Source organism: Siniperca chuatsi, linkage group LG5 (assembly GCF_020085105.1).
Source record: "Siniperca chuatsi isolate FFG_IHB_CAS linkage group LG5, ASM2008510v1, whole genome shotgun sequence".
Classification (NCBI taxonomy): Eukaryota; Metazoa; Chordata; class Actinopteri; order Centrarchiformes; family Sinipercidae; genus Siniperca; species Siniperca chuatsi.
Genome location: NC_058046.1, coordinates 1,641,254 through 1,660,648, shown reverse-complemented (window position 1 = coordinate 1,660,648; position 19,395 = coordinate 1,641,254). Strand labels below are relative to the sequence as shown.

The window sequence follows — 19,395 nt, the reverse complement described above, 5'->3', positions numbered from 1 at the left end:
CTCCTTTCAAAATGTTTATTCAGGAAGGTTGTAGGTGCGACACAAAAGCTTTACAGTGCAGTAAGTGTGTGTGTGTGTGTGTGTGTGTGTACAGATATAAAAATGTGGAAGTTACATTGTAAATAAACAATACTGTATGAAAAATAACAATAACATGAACATTATGCAAGGAAAATTATATTTATCTTGAACCAATGATCAACATAATACCAATGTCAGTTCTGTCAGTGAACAGAATCACAACACTTCCTGGCAACAAGCCTGCTCATATAGACAGAGCGCCCTCTTGTGGCGGAATAACAACTGGCTGACTGCGCTCTGAATACTTTCAGAGAATAGAGAAGAGAATTTTGTTCCTGTTCAGTAATGTCGGTAATGAATAACTGAATTCTTACATTTCGTGAATATGTGGGATTTTCAACCTGACACCGTTTCTAATAAGAAATTAATTAATTAACAGAAAGCACACGGACACACTTGCAGTAACGGGATGTGCTTACTAAATGTACTACTAAATGGACGCATGCCAGGTAAAACTAACACCAACACCTGGAAACTGATCTGTAAACTAACAGTTATTTTACTTGAACCTTGAGTCCAAACAACGAGCTGCTGAAAAAGGTTCTCTGCATCGATTTGTGGCTTTTCAGACACCACAAACTATATGGATAAAATATTAGAATTGTTGTTGTTTTTTGGAAAACTTCCTCCAAGCAGCTCTTCATTTCAAGCGAACGAGATGCTGCGACAGCGTTCTGCTGCTGAAGTCCATGATTAGCATTATTTTGATATTGCTCGTGTCCATGAATGTTTTGAGAAAACGTCATTAGCGAGGCAGGGACTCATCAGATGTCAGAGGAGTTCCTGCTGAGCATGCTCATGTGGTCCAGAAAAAAAGGAAAAAGCAAAACATCAGTCAGTGAGAGATCAGAGGATGATACATTTGTCTTTGTATTTCTGTTTTAGTTCATTTATTTCTTGTTCGTGCTTTTTCTTCACGTCCTCCATTTCTCCTTTTAGATGTTTTTCTTTGTGACTTGAGAGGTCTTGTAACAGATTGTACTGTTTTTCATGTCTCCCTCCTGTCTCTTGCATTTCTCTCTCATGTTTTTGCTTCATGTCCATTATTTCCTCCATGTGTTTTTCTACCAACGCTGAAAAGTCTTTGGTGTATTTCAGTCTGAACTCATTGAACTCTTCGGCTTGTTTTCTGGCCTCCTCTTCATATTTCTTCTTCATTTCCTGCAGTTTTGTCTTATAGTTTTCCTCTAACTCTTTCCGCTCCTTCTCCTCCTGTTCTCTTCTGTTTCGATCTTCTTCTTTTCTTTTCTTTTCATAATTTTCTCTTTCCTGCTCATATTCGTCTTGGAGCTTTTTAAGTTTTGTTTGCTCCTCATGTCGTCTCTGTTCATTTTCTTGATTTCGTTTCTCCCACCAGTCTTTTCTTTCCTTCTCCCAGCGCTCTTGTTGCTTTCTCATCTCTTCTCTGCTCTGCTCCAACTCTCTGTCAATGGTTTCCTTTTCCTTTGATTCTGACTTTATTTTTTCCTCCAGATGTTTAAGTTTTTGCTCCCACTCCTGTTGTTGAAGTTCTTCCTGCCTTTTCTTTTTGTTGTCTTCCTCTTCTCTCTTTTCCTGTTCTTTCTCTCTCTTTTCACGCTCCTTGTTGATGTTTTCCTCCATTACTGTAAGTTGTTTAGCTCTCAGTTTTCTCTCCTGTTCAATTTCTGCTGTTTGTTCTTCCATTCTTCTTTTCATTGCTTTCAGTCTCTGCATCTCTTCCTCCTTCTCCCTCAGGATTCTCTCTACTTCATGTTTTATTGCGGCCTCTGCCTCCTGGAACATCTCATTGGTGTAGCAGCTGCCGCTGTTTTTCCTCACCATTGACTCAACCTTCGTCAGCAGCTCGCTGACCTGAGTACGATTCTTCTGATCTTTATTATTGAAAACATGATATCTGTCTCCACAGTCATGTATCAGTTTTTTTACAAAGTCATCAGAGTCTTCTTCTATGTAACTCTCAAATGTTTGGTTGTATAGCTCATCTCCTCTGGTGAATGTAACAATGATGAAATGTTGTGAATTCTTGCCAAAATATTTCTTGATCAGCTCCACTGAGTCTTTTTCCTCTTGTGTAAAGCGGCCGATCTGCAGCACTAATAAGAACACATGAGGTCCAGGAGACAACATGCTGATGCATTTCACAAGCTCCTGTTCAACGTCAGCGTGGGACAGAGTCGTGTCAAACAAGCCGAGGGGTGTCGACCACAACGACAGGCCATCCATCAATCTCTCCTGATGCTTTCTGGCAAAACTTGGTCACTGACTTCTGACTGGCTCTGGAATTAAAATGTTCCTTGCCCAAAATGGTGTTTCCAGTTGAACTCTTCCCACTGCCAGTCTTCCCAATCAGCACCATCCTGAGACACTCTCTGCTCTGGTTTTCATCAATTCCCATCTCACTTTTCTTTTTAACGTCCAGCTCAGCTTTAAGTTTTGAAACCTTCTCCATCTGAGCCTTGGTGAACATGTCCTTTGTGAAGCATCTGGATCCTTCAACTCTCATTTGTTTCAAAGCATCCAACAGCTCTGGGATCTGCTGCTTGCCCTTGATGTTGAGAACAACATATCTGTCTCCACAGCTCTGACAGAGCTCCTGGAGGTCCTTGTTTCCTTTTACAAAGTTAACAACAGCTGGAGCTGCAGGATCTGACTCCACGGTGAACAGAATCATGGTGAAGTCATCGACTCGAGAGCTGAATGTGTTCTGGATGGTCTCTAACTCTCTCTTGTCTTCATCAGTGAGGGGACCCACAGGTAGGACCATGTTGAAGGCATGGACGCCCTCAGGATCACTGCCTCCTGAGGTTTTCCATACAAGGCAGGCAGCTCCACCAGGGAAACCCGATGTCCACACACCTCTCCCTGATGTTTAACACACTGTGATGAGTTGGAGACTGAATGAAGCTCTGTCTGACCTAAAATGGCCTCGGCTGCTGAAGTCTTCCCTGCTCCTCTCCTCCCACACAGAACCAGGTTTAAAGCTGGTTTGATGTGTTCAGACTTTGGTCTGATGGTCTCTTCAGTGAAGGTGAGGAAGGTTCCTTTGTTTTCATGCACAATGTTCTTAATTGTCTGCATTAACAGTCTGCGGTCATCTTTCAACATCCTGTAGTGTCTTCCTCCACAGTCTTTAAGCAGCTGATTCACAGAGACACTCGTTCCATCATGTGTGCTGATGACCACTGAGTGTTTAAAAGCATCTTGACCAAACAAACTCAGGATGAACTTCAGTGTTTGTCTGTTCTTCTCTGTGAACTTTGAAGGCCTCACTAACAGCAGCAGAACATTTGGTCCAGGACGACAAAGAGTCACACAGCTCTTCACCTTTCTTCTCAGCATCTCCTCAGACAGACTGAACATGTCTGGAGTTTTCACTACTGTTAATGGTTCTCCTCTCCACTCTCCACAGGTGGCCACACATTGCCTGTTTTTTTGGTAATGAAAACCTTGGTCCCTGATGATTAAGTTACCAAGTTTTGTCCGTTTGTCCTCACTTCTTCCCAGCAGAACAATCCTGAATCCAGATGCTGTGATACAACAGAGAGAAAGATAATATGACAAACTCTTTCTGAGGCTGAAATCACTGCACTCGGCTAACATGAGGAGAGCTCTTCAGCTGGCCAATGTTCTGGTGCAATTCATAGGTTCAACATTCTGTTAAAACGGGATGTGCCACTGTATTATTCACAAGTAAACCTGTAAGAGCACTGTTGGAGGCAGCCTGAGATCTAAGAATTTCATTGCCAATTACATTAACCTGGCTGTGCAAATTTCCCCACTCTGACTCGCGGTCGAGACACGATCATCGAACGGACCCAAAGGACTGTTGTGTCACCCGACATGTGCACTGTTTAAGTTCAGCCAGTGTTCCCCAGAAAGGCCACCTGACTGTTTTAGTGCTAAACAGGTAGTCGGAGATCTCTATAAGCTGTGCATGAATGAATCTGTAAGTGTAGTACAAATATATACGGTTCATTAATAGACTATTTACAGTAGTTGTATTGTTCTGTTATACGCTTTCCCTCTAGTTTAACAGCAACGGCGGGAAACAGGAGAGACGTGAAGTGGCAGAGGAGCTAGTTTGTAGCCAGTTCATTTGTAAGTAACGTTACACATCATCCACTGGATTGATAAGTCTGTGAGTATTTGTTTTTGGGAATTTGGACGTTATTTACTCCCGTGTTTTGAGAACTAGAAAAGTAAAACTGAAAACTGAAAAGCATCAGTGCTGCAGCAAAGCACCAAATGCCAGCTAGTGAAGAAAAGTAAATCATCTAGAGAGTATAACCAGGATATTGATCAACGTTTCAATTCAGGAATGACACAAGTTATAAATGTTCATACATTTATAAAGTAAAAAAATCAGTGTATCACTAAAACAGAAATCATGATTCTGTAACAAACCAAACATGGGAAGAAACTTTACAATAAAATACCAGTGATAAAATGTGATGTAAAGTTGAATGATCAGTGACTGCGGTCCAGCAGTGAGCTGCATCTCTGTGTGAAGCCTCTGATCACTGTCTGCCTGCTCTGTCACCCAGCTACAGTTGTTACTGGTTCCCATATTTAGTGTTTTGTTAGATTAAAAGGAGACTGACCAATCAGCTGAGTTTCAGCCAGGACTCACAGACCTGTTTGATCATCTGAGGACACAGCTCTTTAGTCATCTGTATAATATGTGGACAGAGAGAGAAGAGTGTTATCCAGATAAAGTCTGACTGAACTCACCTGTTGCTGCAGCCGCCATGATGTCCCTCTGCTGGAGACACCAGAGACTAATTCAACTGGAAACCAACTGCTGGGAACCTGCAGAGAGGACAGCATAACATGTTCAGCTGTCTTGTTTGTTAACTTGTCTGCTGCTGCCTCTTGTAACATCAGTAAACCACACACACACACAAGCTTTCAATGCAAAGCTTATTTGTGTAAAACTACCGTTTGACACAAAACTTTACTGTTATCAGACCTTAATAATAACAATAATTGGAGTCCTGACTCGACCGGCTGTGTGCTGCTCTTTAGCGGAGGTGAGGAAGTTAACCAGAAGTACATCTGCCAAATTAATTACTTAGTCTTCATCCTTGCAGTCTATTCTCTGGTAAAAACAGAAAAATACTGTTTGAAAATACTTCTAATAAAGTTTAAAATTCAACTTTGTGTTGCTTGTCGAAGTTTGTTTTCTTTCGAGGCGAAGAAGACGCGGTATTGGAAAACAGTCGGACAAGACACACAAAAGTGAAATAGAAACCAGGTATAAGAACAGTTACTTTCTACACGCCATCACACTCATGAACACTTAAATCATGTGATGACGGTAAACAATCCCTGTGCAATAACCATGTATCACCGTTGCCCTGCTGTAACACTGTGTACAGTTTACAGGTTCAGTTTGACCTGTATATGGACGCTGTATGTTGTTGTCCACTGTTGTTTATACACGGTTCTCTCTATCAGCTTGCTCTCTTTGGTTTAGCTTCATGTCTTCTGTATGTTTTATCTTCCTGTACATTTGTATGGAAGAACATTGTGTGTCCAAATACACTTGGCCAATAAATCTGATTCTGATTCTTAAGAACAAGAACAAGAAGACACTATATAAAAATGTTTTGCATTTCCAAAAATATTCAAAAAGTCATGTAAGCATGGCTTGTGTGTGTGTGTTTGTGTTGTAAAACTCCTTGAATAAAAGTCAATAGATTAGAGGTAGCAGCAGGTATGAATTACCCTTCAATATTGTAATAATTCCGCCATTTTAACTGTAACCAGCGAAAAGTCCTCTCATTCTGATTTTACACGAATGGAACAATAAACAGTTAATAAACAGAAACTGTTATTCCCTCACTTTAACCAAAAATGCATCCTAGCGTACTTCAGCTGGAATCTGTCCTTTCAAGTGTCTGAGAAGATTAACTGTAAGGAAAGTGCCATCTTATTTAGTTTTTCTTTCAGCCCTCAGACCTGAACATAAGAGACAGTGGACATGTGTAAACCTTATGTTCCACTTACTTTTATGACTTTGAATTCAGCCAACAGTCTACAATCCATGTAGAATTACTGAGAACTGTTTCAGCTTTTTTTTGGCAAAAAAGGCAGAATTGCTAGAATTTTAACAGTTAAAAGATAATGTGGCCCACCAATGTGATCTGGATAAATGGCAGAAAATGGATGGATAGATCGATCATGTTCAAAACCTGTAGCTACAATCTGAATATATGTAACCAACACTAGATGTGTTTGTCAAATAGACACAAGGCCTGTACAAATAGAATTTAATTACTTACAACAGTTTAGTGTACTCACAAACATTGTATAGATCTCAGACAAAAAACGAATTATTTAATTCTGACGCACAACTATGTAAAAAAAAAATCATGGAGTTTTTGAGCTTTTTCAAAGCACTGAATGTAAAGAAAAAAATATATTTGGGTATAATAATTAGGTTTGAAGCTGAGTTTGCTTAAAAAGCATGCAATATTAACAACCTTCCCTGAATAAAAATGTGTTAAAAAAGGTAGCCTGTATTCTTATTCATAGCTGTAGTAATAGTGGTGGTAGTGGTTAGTTAATGTGTCATCAATGGTGGTAAAACTTCCAATTGTTATCTTGTTTTTAAAGTTTATTTATCACAAGATGATTTAACTTCCTTGTTCACTTTTAGTCTGAACTTCAGACTCTGATAAAAACTGAGTCTTATCTACATTTATAGACTAATGAAGGCATCATACGTTTCTCTGTATCAGTAAACATTAGATTCTGTGGCAAACATTGGGCTTGATTTGTTTAATATTCACCAAAATTTCAAAACTATTTATTTAAATAATTAATTTCCGTGTCATTTCTTACCTGATGTGGCTGTTGTTGTTGTCTTTGGTTTTGATTTTTGAAAATATATTGCAAGAATTTTCTTTTCAGCTCAGTTCATGTGGTTGCTTTGGTTACTACAGACGGTGATTCTGGTCCGGCTAATCACTGATCCTGAATATTCAGCATCAACCTGAGGATTAGCAACAATCAGTTTTTACTTATCAATCGAAGGATGTTGTCTTTCTTACAGTTCTACACATTTGTTTGTTTGAATTTATATTTGTGCTGTGTCTACTCACCAGGTGAGATCCTCTTTGCTGCGAAGGAGCTTAGTGAAATCACTCACCTGGGACAACCTTTCCTTTCAGAGTGGGCAGGACACTGCACGAGTTAATGTTTAACAGTCCCTAAAGTTATGAAACAGGAACTGGGAAGCCTGATATACAGCTCAGCACTTCATATTCTTACTTAACGTACAGAACATTCCTTCACTTCCATGTTGTAGACATCTATCACAGAGCGTAGATTTGCCTGCTGGAGGTATTAAATTCTTTAATGACGAGACCCGAATTCCATTAAACTTGTGGAAGACTGGACATCCAAATCCACGTCAAGTCAGTTCAGACCTGAAAAACAGCACTATATTAGAAAGAATAGGGCCAGGTTGTGCTTGTAAAAGCACCAGTTTGTATAACATGTTGTCCGACCACATCTGGGGGCATCAATAAAAGAATCAAGTGCTACAATTTTTGTTTGTATCTCACTGATTTTATCATAAAAAAATGTTAAAAAATTTAAGACATTCCTCACTAGATGACTTACACTGATTAAACATTTTAAAAAGAGCTCTGAGGCTGTGCTTATTAGTATGAATTAAAATAGAAATAGTTGGTCCTGACATTCCTAACCCATTCTTTAAAAGCAATCATCAACTCTTTAATTTGTTGATAATGTACCTGCAGCCTTGTCCTCCTCCACCTCTGTTCCACCCTTCTTTGTCTTATTGATTCTTGTTGCAGTGTGACACTCAATACACATAAATATAATAGAAGAATATTAGAAAATTGTAGAAATCAATGCAAAAGCATTGTAAAAATTTAAATACATTTAGCTTCTTGTTGTCTTCTTTGACAAAAACAAAAAAATATTGCATTTGATTTTTGTAGTATATCCAAAAATGCAAAATCGCAACTAGAACAGGAACTTTTTTTTTTTTAGCTTTTAATCTTATCAATACATGTACTTTTCCACCTCTGTTCGGCTTCACATTCACATTCAGCTTCACACACTACAAATGCTGCACATTCTTCTACTAGTAACAACTGAACAAGAGTCAGAGGTTCAGTTTCTTGCTCAAAGGTACCTGGACAACACTCTTTCCAACATTTTAACATTTTCTATAACACTGAGTTTGTGGGGGAAAAAATGATGAATTCTTAGCAAATATACCCTGAACTAAATAACATATTACTTTTATACATTACAACATATTGTGATAAATGTACTAAAACAATATTAAACAGAAATGGTTATATTAGTTTTCTTATCACTGTAAGCTTAATGATGTGACCTTTTTTTCGGACTGTGGACACTGGTGCAATTATTTTCTTATCTATAAACTGTAAGAGTTGAATAACTCCAGTAAAGAATAGAAAAAAACTGCATTTTAAATTGATTTCTAAATTAGCGAGTTGAATAATTCTTCTATAGTGTGTTTGCCAGCTGTCATTTATTTTCTCTTCACCGTGAATAACTTCAGTACAATAGTCCCGTACAATGAAATTTCATCTTTGTAAAAATGAATGTGTTGATTCAACTCTGAGGTTAGTTTTGATGCTGTAGTTGTACAGCACTGTAATATCAGATGTTTCTGATACTTTCATACCGGCACCACAAAATAAAGTTATAGAATTAAGTCAACGCACAAACATGTAAAGTGTTCATCTCAACATAAATATTTAGGCTGTTTAACTGTACTGCATAACATGTTCAGCTGTTTCTATTAAACTAATCAGTCCGTTTGTATTTTTATTTGTTCGCATTTATCTCAAGTCGACTCACCAGAACTTGTTGCAGAATAAAGGAACAAACAGACTTCACAGTGATAACTGACTCACTGACAGCAGAGTGCAGAGAGGAGACAGAAGGCATGTCAGGAGAAAACAAGAAACCTGATTGGAAAGAATAACTGTGACTTTGATCAGACAGACACGTGGCTTAGAAACACCCTCCTCTTTCAATATGGCTGTCACTGTGGACACTGGTATCTGTACCTGAACTCACTTGAGACCTGAGCTTTTTCTTCAGCAAAACAGGAAGGACAAAGTTAATTTATCATCAAGTGTCATCAGTAGAGTCATCAGGAGAGCTCTTTGGCCCATTGGGATGTTTGTGGCTCAATCTAATGCTTGCCTTCAAACAAGCTAGAGCTGTAATGATTAGTCAATTAATCGATCAGTTGATTGTTAGAAAATTAATTGTGTATGGTAATCGATTAATTGTTTCAGTTATTTGTCAGAAAGTTCCAGCTTGTCAAATACGAGGATTTGTTGTTTGTTTTTATCATATATGATAGCAAAGGAAATATTATTTGGATTATTCATGCAATTTAAGAACATGACTTTGCAGCCCGAGATGCTGTGATTGCTGTTTTTCACTTTTTTTTTTTTTAGACAAAATGATTCATCAAGAAAATAATCAGCAGATCAATAATGAAAATAAGCAGCCTTAAAACAAGCCCTATTTTTACAGGCACAGAGAAGTTACCAGCTGTAGTAAATCACAATCACTGACAGGGAGTTAAGATGCAATCTCATAAAGTTAAATGAGATTGTAGAACTTTCTATGCCACCGATATTTATAACACACAGTACTGTAAGTTGCTGTATGTATATTTTTGACCCATCAGATTTTGTCATATTTTTAGACAACCCACAAAAAATGTATAAAAGAAACCAAATTTATTTGTTTTTTGTGACAAAGAAGTACATTTTCCAATCATTCTGTCACAGAAAAAGAAGAGACCATTAAAATCCCTAAACTGCCTCAACATAAATGTCACATACAAGTTTATGTAAACGTTTGACTACTACTGTATATATACATATATAAAAAAATAAAAATTGTATGATCACTAATAACTGAACCCAGGACCAACCAAACATGTGTGTAACACCAAGTAACATTCATCAAAACATGCTGAACATAAAGGATATAACATCGCGTCTCACAGCAGACAAGTCCAAGTCATGTCAAGTCTTTATTTTTGCAACTCGAGTCTGACTTGAGTCTCAAGTCTTAACTCAACATGGATCATTTAAGCTAAATCTTTAAACCTGCAACACTTTAACATTTCAGTTAAAAAGCTTCTGTCAGTTATGTAAGATCATAATGATGTTGGCCTCCTGTTGCTATGCTGCTGCAGTGGACTCCGGTATTTATGAGCCTGTGGCAGCCACCTGGACTTCTTCAAGAAGCTGCTGATACATGTTGGGACATTTTCTGAGTTTTTGGTGTCTCGGTGGGTCCTGAGCAGTAATTATCTGTGAACATTTCTTCTTGGTTTTGGCTTCTTCAAAAAAAATAAGATATTTATTTTGTTATTGTGCTCAATTGTAACGCCAAATCCCCAAACTGTGCTGAGTTTTAAAAGCAGATAGTGAAAGTGAAGAAAGTTTCTGCCAGTTGAAAATGTTTAGCAATGCAATGAAATAATTTAATTCCCAAAGGTTTGTCATTATCATTTCAGCTATACACTCATGTACACTTTCCAGCAATACAATACAAAAGTCATGTAATCACTACTATCTTTGTGAAACATCAGTTTTAGTTGTTGTTGACTCTTGAGTCAAGACAAGTTTATCAATCTCTGTGGTGATTTTTGATGCAGTAGTTTGTTGTGTTGTGTATAAACAGTATATGTAAATTAGGTGTTCACCACATAAAATGCAGTAACACCTCCAGATTTAGAAGGCCAAAATCATACTAGTAAGGTTAAGTCTTTTATGTTTCCTAGGGAATCAATAAAAAGGAGAACAGTATAGTACTCTGCAGTATTTTATGTTGTGTATTTAATGTTTTATGTTTTAAGTATTTTAAGTATATTTTTCACAAGTGTAATGTAGTGTATTTTACTTTATACGATCCACTATTTGAGTACAGTAATAATCCAACTGATTTGTCATTTAATTTTCAATTATTATTCAATCTGATATAATTTTCATGTTAGCCCTTTTCTGTTTGGTAAGTGTGGTTGTTTTGCCCCAGCCAAGTATCAGCTAATCCAGTATTCAGTGTAGAACTGGACAAAACAATAGTCTGTAGTCACTAGTTGATTGTCAGAAAATTAATTGGCAACAATTTTGCTAATCATTAATCGCAGACCAGACAATCAGTTAATTAAGAAAATGATCCTCAGTTTAATCGACAATGAAAATATTGTTATTTGCAGCTCTAATCCAGTGACATATTTGTCCAGTTGACTTCATTCAGCAGCAGTTAACTCAACATTTTTCATCAAGATCAAAGAAATATGATGATTTAAGTTATGTTATTATTTCTGAAAGTCTACTTACAACAACCTGTACAGCTGCAAACATCTCATTCACACTCGTCACCATTTTCATGTCATTTTTTGACCTCCTTTTGATCTTGTTGAATTGCTGTGGGCAGCGATTCAGGCTACAGTGGGAACTTCAGATCATTAACAGTCAGCTAGGATTTTAGGAAGCTCAGTGTTTGTGCACTGTGGAAATATGACTGTTTTTAAGATGTCAAAGTCCCCTATATAGATCTTGTATATGTACTGTGGTATAAATAGAGCTATAGGGCCTTCAAAAGATGCTCATTTTGTAAATCTGGGCCTGTTAGCGAACACAGTTTCCACCCCTGGATAACAGATCCAGATGTTTTTCTTTTAAGCTTTGAGCTTCTTAATGAGGAATATGGAGGAGAATGAGGTGCAGCTGGGATTTAAAGTGTTAAGGGTCCTGAAACCTGTGGATTTATAGATCTCTCTCCCGCAGCTCCGCAGGGTTTTACATGTTTGTCACATCTGGGTCAGGAGGCCCTGCATGCCTGCTGCAGCAGGACAGGCGTCTGCATGTCTGCTGTCAGGACGGACACATAAATACCTGGGCGTACAGATGCTGCTTTCATTGTCAGACTGCAGGTGGAAGACAGAAGAGGAAGCTGAGAGACACCAACATGGTCCCACTGAGGCTGGTTGCCTTCGGCTGTGAGTATCCTCTCTGCTTTAATCAGATTCAGTCAAACATGCAGCCTTCTGTTTTATTTGTTTGCTTTTTAGTGGCATTTGTTGTCTATGGACAAATGCAAACTAAAGTATACAAAGTGTATTAACTCTGTGTTTTGAATCATTTGGGTGTTCAAACTTTGAAAAGAGTTGTAGTATAATAAGTTATAAATTTCATAAAATGTATTTCCTGGACAGAAGTCAAATGTTCAAGCATCAGAGGTTTATTACATTTTACCACAGTATACTAATTAAGAAGACGTTACAAGATTTTTGGTTTGCTACATATGATTTTTACTGTAATATTTGGTATTTCTGTACTTTCTACATGTATGTTGACATTTCTAATAAATATGTGGGAGCTGAAGGTGAACTGATCCCAGATTGTGATTTTCTGAAAACATAGCATGTTGAAGCCACATACAGATCCTCATAACAGCTTTTATAACCATCCCAATTAAATACAATCTGTTGTTTAATGCTTTACTTTCAGATCTCATTTTGGCATCAAAATGCAGTGATGTTTCATTGTCAGTTTACTACAAACTGGTTATTTGTGATGCCTGTTCACATGTATGTTCTGAACTACAGCAGCTTAGAGTGTTAAAAAGATAAAAGTTGTATCTCAGATGACTTTGTGTTGTGTTTTCAGTGCTGGCTGCAGCTTGGTATTTCACTCATGCTGGTGAGTTTTTAATTAAACTAAAGAACACCATCTCTGCTCACTCTGCTGGAAACCAGTTTGAACAATAAGTACAGAATTTATAGCTAATTTATAGTGTTTACAGCATTTGTATTTTATTAAATGACATCCTGTTAATAGAAATTTAATGGAAACTAACTTCTCTCCTAAAAATAGCACACAACTGCATTTTTGGTGTTTATGTTGTCCTTATTTGAATTAATGTTCTGTCTTACACAGTTTCATAACAAATGGACTTTCATACTGTTAAAACTAGATATGTAAATTCAAAAACAATAAAATGTTTTTGATCATTATATAGGAGATGTTTGACTCTAAATACAAAATAAGGACAAAAACAAAGTGCACAAGACTCAAGGAAACACTGACCAGTAAATGATGATTATGATGGTGATGATGTCACTGCTTGCAGCCTGACCTGTGTGTGTTTTGACAGAGGGAGAGAAGTTATCTACGCCTGTCTCAATGACACAGCTGAGATGTCATGTGGTAAGAAAACACACAGAAACACAATCATCTTGTTGTCCTTATGGGAGCAGTTACATTCAGTCTATTGCCACTTTTTTTAACTTAATTATTATTAACATTAAAGCAAAAGTTTGACATTTTTGGATATATGCTTATTCGCTTTTGGCACATAATCCCTTGTAAAACAGCGATTTGTTGTTTTTACACTTTGTTTTTTGTACCAATTAAACAAACAAGATATAACATGTTTATCAGTGAGCTTTAGAGGTGCTGGTAGGTGGATTTTGTTACCTTTGGACAGAGCCAGGCTAGCTGTTTCCCCTTGTTTCCAGTCTTTATGCTAAGCTTAGCTAACTGGCTGCTGGCTGTATCTTCATATTTACCATACAGACATGAGAGTGGTATCTAATCTGAGCATCTAACTCTAAGCCTAAAAGACAATAAGCATATTTCCCAAAATGTCAAACTCTTCCATTAAAGTAAACTCTTTATCTAAAATATTCAGTTAAACTTGTTGAGACTTTCTGTCGCCAAAGTGTTGTTGGGCAATCAGGTTCAAGTCCTCACAGTGTTGGTGGGCGATCAGGTTCAGGTCCTCACAGTGTTGGTGGGCAATCAGGTTCAGGTCCTCACAGTGTTGGTGGGCGATCAGGTTCAGGTCCTCACAGTGTTGGTGGGCGATCAGGTTCAGGTCCTCATAGTGTTGGTGGGCGTTCAGGTTCAGGTCCTCACAGTGTTGGTGGGCAATCAGGTTCAGGTCCTCATAGTGTAATATATATCTGCATATTAAATCTGCTCTGTGTATCATTATCACCGAAATCAATAAATGATAAGTCATGGCTGTAAAAACCCTTTACCATAAGAATAACCCATAAGAATGGACATTAGTCCAGTAGTCATTTAAATCAGAGACGTCCCAGCCCACCAGTGGATTGCTGGACAAATGTGAACAACAAACGGGGCAGTGCTAACAGGGATGTTTGATTCAACAAACAAGATATAACATGTTTATCAGTGAGCTTTAGAGGTGCTGGTAGGTGGATTTTGTTACCTTTGGACAGAGCCAGGCTAGCTGTTTCCCCTTGTTTCCAGTCTTTATGCTAAGCTTAGCTAACTGGCTGTATCTTCATATTTACCATACAGACATGAGAGTGGTATCTAATCTGAGCATCTAAGCCTAAAAGACAATAAGCATATTTCCCAAAATGTCAAACTCTTCCATTAAAGTAAACTCTTTACCTAAAATATTCAGTTAAACTTGTTGAGACTTTCTGTCATCAAAGTGTTGTTGGGCAATCAGGTTCAAGTCCTCACAGTGTTGGTGGGCGATAAGGTTCAGGTCCTCACAGTGTTGGTGGGCGATCAGGTTCAGGTCCTCAGAGTGTTGGTGGGCGATCAGGTTCAGGTCCTCACAGTGTTGGTGGGAGATCAGGTTCAGGTCCTCACAGTGTTGCTGGGCGTTCAGGTTCAGGTCCTCACAGTGTTGGTGGGCGATCAGGTTCAGGTCCTCACAGTGTTGGTGGGCATTCAGGTTCAGGTCCTCACAGTGTTGGTGGGCAATCAGGTTCAGGTCCTCACAGTGTAATATATATCTGCATATTAAATCTGCTCTGTGTATCATTATCACCGAAATCAATAAATGATAAGTCATGGCTGTAAAAACCCTTTACCATAAGAATAACTCATAAGAGTGGACATTAGTCCAGTAGTCATTTAAATCAGAGACGTCCCAGCCCACCAGTGGATTGCTGGACAAATGTGAACAACAAACGGGGCAGTGCTAACAGGGATGTTTGATTTTATTGTCAGTTTACTGCACAGTGTCTGAGAGGACATGCATATACTATATATATATAATGAAATGTGGTGTTAATTTTGTGACACTTCATACTCCTTTCTCCTCCTCCTGCAGATGTTGGCAGTAAGATAAAGCTGGAACACATCCTGTATAAGGTTGGGGTGGGGACGAGGTGTGGGGAGGGAAAAGCCCACCCAGATGACGGACCCGACACCTACTGCTCCTTCCCCTGGGCTGAGATGGTGGTGGAGGATCTGTAAGAAAACTTCTCCTCATCCTTGTACATTCATTTATGTATTTTTTTCCTACTTGAGGGCAGAAGAACTCCACAACAAGGTGACAGAAATAGCAGGAGAAATCAATGACGTGGTTATTACAGGATAAAATTTAGAGAGCTGAAGTGAAACCAGAACATCCTGGTTCTGTTTCAGAAGTAAGAAAACCTCATTCAAAATCCCACTGACATTTGTAACAACACTAATAACTAAAAATCCAGCCTTAGAACAGAGACTTTGTCAACAGTATGTTGTGTGGCTTGCTTCATATGTTTATACATATAATTATTTGAAATACAAACTAATATTGTTTTTTATTGAATATTTCAATTTTTTAGCAGCCTTTAACAAACATCCTCTCCCATAAGCCCTAGACCTTCATGGGCTAAATGTCACGGCTTACCAAAAGAGGCGAGTCCATGAGCGAGTCTAGAGTCTGTAGTTAGTTCAGACATGTCTGGAATAACAGCAGGACAAAGATGACTATAGAAGTTTTTAGACTTTTATAGTTGAAAAAATTATTTTAGAAGAGGTTGTGTTGAAGGTTTTAGAAGAAGTGTTGGTGAGTTTTATGGATATGGACAAAACCAAGTTACGATAACTTTAGTACCAGTACTGCTACGCTCTTATATTTTCATGACAGCTGTAGTTTTTTTCTGTGGTCACAAAGTAATCTTTGCTAAAATCACTAAGGTTTCAGATTCTAATAGCTAATACTGTAGTGGGGCTGATTTGTCCAATGGCATAAGGTTACAACGGGCCCCAGTGCACTTTATTATGACGAGCTGTAGTGCACGCTAGTTACTAGTTATGAAGTATACACACACACACACACATCATTAGGCTTGTATAGATTTTACCAACGATGCGTTGGATTTTACAGTTGAATGAATTACTTCGGCTATTGTATTGGGAAAGTAGAGAGGTCATAGAGAAAGCTATCAGAACCATGGATAGCGCCTAAACTAGCTACCGTATATCGTATTGTCTCATCACATGATTAAATAGAGACTTGACATTGGACAACATCAACATACATATTACCCAGCAATCATCATAGCATATCTGTATATGAAAAAATACCAAAGAAAATAAGAATAATTTTTTAGAGTTTGTGTAGAATAAGCATATAATTGTGTTATAGATTGCTACTGACTATTTTGCCAAGAAAAAAAATTAAAACCATGAAACCAAATGACACCAATTTTAAATTAATGTGAGTTCTTCTTTGAGGTGGCAATCTGAAACACTCCCAAGGGTACATACATACAATACATACATACAATGGTGGCAACACAGGCCTCAGCAGCTCACTGTCCTGGACTTTATAATAGTAATAACTCTGTTTCAGATGTGTGCAGGAGTGCAGGGGACCAGGCTGCCATCCTGGGAACTATAGCTGACATTCAGGACTTGTTCAGAACTTCCAGATGTGCAGTCCACCTCTGGTTCTGACCATATTCTCTCTTTTTCTGTCTCCAGCTGTGGTAACAGGAGGTCCTGTCAGGTCCCAGTCACTGAGTGGGTGTTTGGTGAATATCCCTGTAAGGAGCAGACGAGGTACCTGGAGGTGTCCTACACCTGCGCCACACCACCTCCACCACCACCACCTCCAACCAAACCTGACTGTACGTACACACACATACACACACATGCATTTGTCCTATTATAGTCTCACATAATACTTTTCCTAGTCCCTAACCCTAACTCCAACCCTAACTCTTAAACCAGGTCTTAACCCTCAAACAGCCCCTTAAAGAAGTGAGGACCAGACAAAATGTCCTCACTTTCAAGGTCAACATTTTCATATATCTTCACAAAGATTAAAAAACAAAAAAAAACACACACAGACATGTTTGTGTTATGATCATCATGGGGTTCTTACCTGACTGTCTTTAACAGGGGAAAACTTTATTCTCATCATCCAATAAAAGTAAAAGTTCTGCATTCAAAATCTTAATTCAGTAAAAGTACAAAAGTAGCATAGTTTTATTGATTCATTATTGTGTAAATCACTTTAATGTAGCAGCTGGTAAAGGTGGAGCTCATTTTAATTACTTTATAAACTGCTAGCTTGTGAATTTCCCCCGGGGATCAATAAAGTTTTATCTTACGTACAATATTTCCCTCTGAGATGTAGTGGAGTAGAAGTATAAAGTTGCAAAAAAATTTAAATACTCATGTTAAGTACCTCAAAATTGTACTTAAGTACAGTACTTGAGTAAATGTACTTAGTTACTTGAATTTCTTTCACTGTTTCTTTGAGGAGGCTGAAGCTTCTCATTCAAGTTTAAGGGAAAACTTAAGAGAAAATATATCCTGACCAAAACAAGTGTTAAACAGTCACATCTATAATATGCGGTAGTACCTTACCACTGTTGTGTATTGCATATCAATAATGAGGTATTTGGTCTAAAACACAATTCATTCTTCAGTGTTAAATTAACTCTGACTGTGGATGAATAAATGTACAATAAAATAAAATAAATTTCAGATATTTCTAATAATACTTGAGTGAATGTACTTAGTTACTTTCCACAACTGGTGCTCCTGGTGCTGGAAGTTTGATAAATACAGTAAAATAAAGTCCTACATGTGGAAAACTCTACTGAGAGAACATTTAGGTCACAGCTGTAAAACTATGACAAACTACTAACTTCCTCCCTGATTTATTCTTCCTAAAATACTGCTGTTGGATTATAAATCACTGACTGGTTTACTTCTGATCTGCTGCTCAGTTATGAAGCATACAGACCTCTCAGGTGGTCTGGGATCAGGTCTGCTTCCTGTCCCCAGAGTCCTGTTCAGACCTCTCAGGTGGTCTGGGATCAGGTCTGCTTCCTGTCCCCAGGGTCCTGTCCTGACCTCACAGATGGTCCAGGATCAGGTCTGCTTATTGCTTACTGCTTAGCAGCGTTCCATTTTTATTCTCCACATATCTGAAACAAACTCCCAGAAAACTGCAGGTCTGCTCCGACTCTCAGTTCTTTTAAATCAGGGCTTAAAACTTTTCTGTTTGCATTTTATTAAATTAAATTTGGGACTATTTATTCATAACTTGCACTGCAGCTGCACTATGATTTTTTATTCTACTGTTTAATCTGTCTTAATCTATATTATCTTATTTTAATTTTCTATTTTAGTTTGTAATTTATGTCTTTTTACATCATCTTGTCTTCTCTTAAAGCCTTTCTGTCTTGTGTAAAGCACTTTGAATCCCTTGTAGTTACTGAACTTGCCTTTCCTTCCTCTTTCCAAACTAAACTCTGTAGGCTCAGTGCCCCCAGGTGGCAAAGTAAAAAATTATCATATTTTCATTCACAGCACAAATTATTTCAGTGTGTTTTTGGTTTTTGTTGTATTTGTTGTTTCTTGTCTGTGTTCATTTGTCCTGAATACAAAGATCCTGACGCTCATCACTGGTTGTGTTTGTCTGCAGGTGAAGACAAATCAGCCGGTGAAGCCTGATGCTTTAAAAACTTTATTGTTCATCACTGTGGAACAGAACAGTATGAAGACACATCACCTCCATTTCTAACATCAGACTTCTAATCTCACTAAAAACTCATTTTGTCACGTCACAAACTGGAAACATCTTGGATTCTTATATTTTAGAAGTTTCACCCAGTTTCTGAGAGCAGTGTTTGAATTCATGTATCTAAATGCGTAAAACATGTTTGAATTTATTTACTCAAGGAGGATTTTAAGTCAATGAAATAAAAGTTTTCCTCCAACATCATTCATTTTGTGAAATAAATAGTTTTCTTCTGTTTATTACTCTGCATCTTCAGTAGCTGCTCTGAAGCAGTTTCTATCACATCACATGGTCTTCATCAGTTTGTTGTCATGGGAACTGTAGCGCATTATGGACTTCTAATCCACATTATATCAATTATTTATTTTTTATATGCACATGTGAAGTAATGTATCATCATTCTGGTGATACAATGGTCAATGTTCAGCATTGATTTTAAACAGCAGTTGAGCTGAAACAATTAGTAAGTTGATAGAAAATTAATTGATTGAA

At 37.8% G+C, this 19,395-nt stretch overlaps 2 protein-coding genes across 2 annotated transcripts; one reads left to right on the top strand and one right to left on the bottom strand.

Annotated features, from left to right (window-relative positions):
* Window positions 1-7,423, bottom strand: LOC122876162 (GTPase IMAP family member 8-like). The gene is given in 6 exon segments (XM_044196144.1): window positions 1-2,253; window positions 2,255-2,673; window positions 2,784-3,590; window positions 4,795-4,872; window positions 6,910-7,060; window positions 7,170-7,423. Coding segments are annotated over 4 exon segments (2,571 nt in total). The 5' UTR covers window positions 4,814-4,872; window positions 6,910-7,060; window positions 7,170-7,423; the 3' UTR covers window positions 1-927.
* Window positions 7,424-12,003: 4,580 nt separating this feature from the next.
* On the top strand, window positions 12,004-19,107 carry LOC122876805 (L-rhamnose-binding lectin SML-like). The gene is made up of 6 exons (XM_044197554.1): window positions 12,004-12,106; window positions 12,777-12,809; window positions 13,264-13,316; window positions 15,208-15,349; window positions 16,851-16,996; window positions 18,808-19,107. Exons 3-6 carry the CDS (start codon window positions 13,307-13,309, stop codon window positions 18,834-18,836), a joined length of 327 nt encoding a protein of 108 aa, XP_044053489.1. The 5' UTR covers window positions 12,004-12,106; window positions 12,777-12,809; window positions 13,264-13,306; the 3' UTR covers window positions 18,837-19,107.
* Window positions 19,108-19,395: the final 288 nt, after the last annotated feature.

Coding starts and splice junctions, on each gene's coding strand:
- LOC122876805 (XM_044197554.1), top strand. Junction 15,350..16,850: donor GAGATGGTGGTGGAGGATCT/GTAAGAAAACTT, acceptor TTCTGTCTCCAG/CTGTGGTAACAGGAGGTCCT. Junction 16,997..18,807: donor ACCTCCAACCAAACCTGACT/GTACGTACACAC, acceptor GTTTGTCTGCAG/GTGAAGACAAATCAGCCGGT.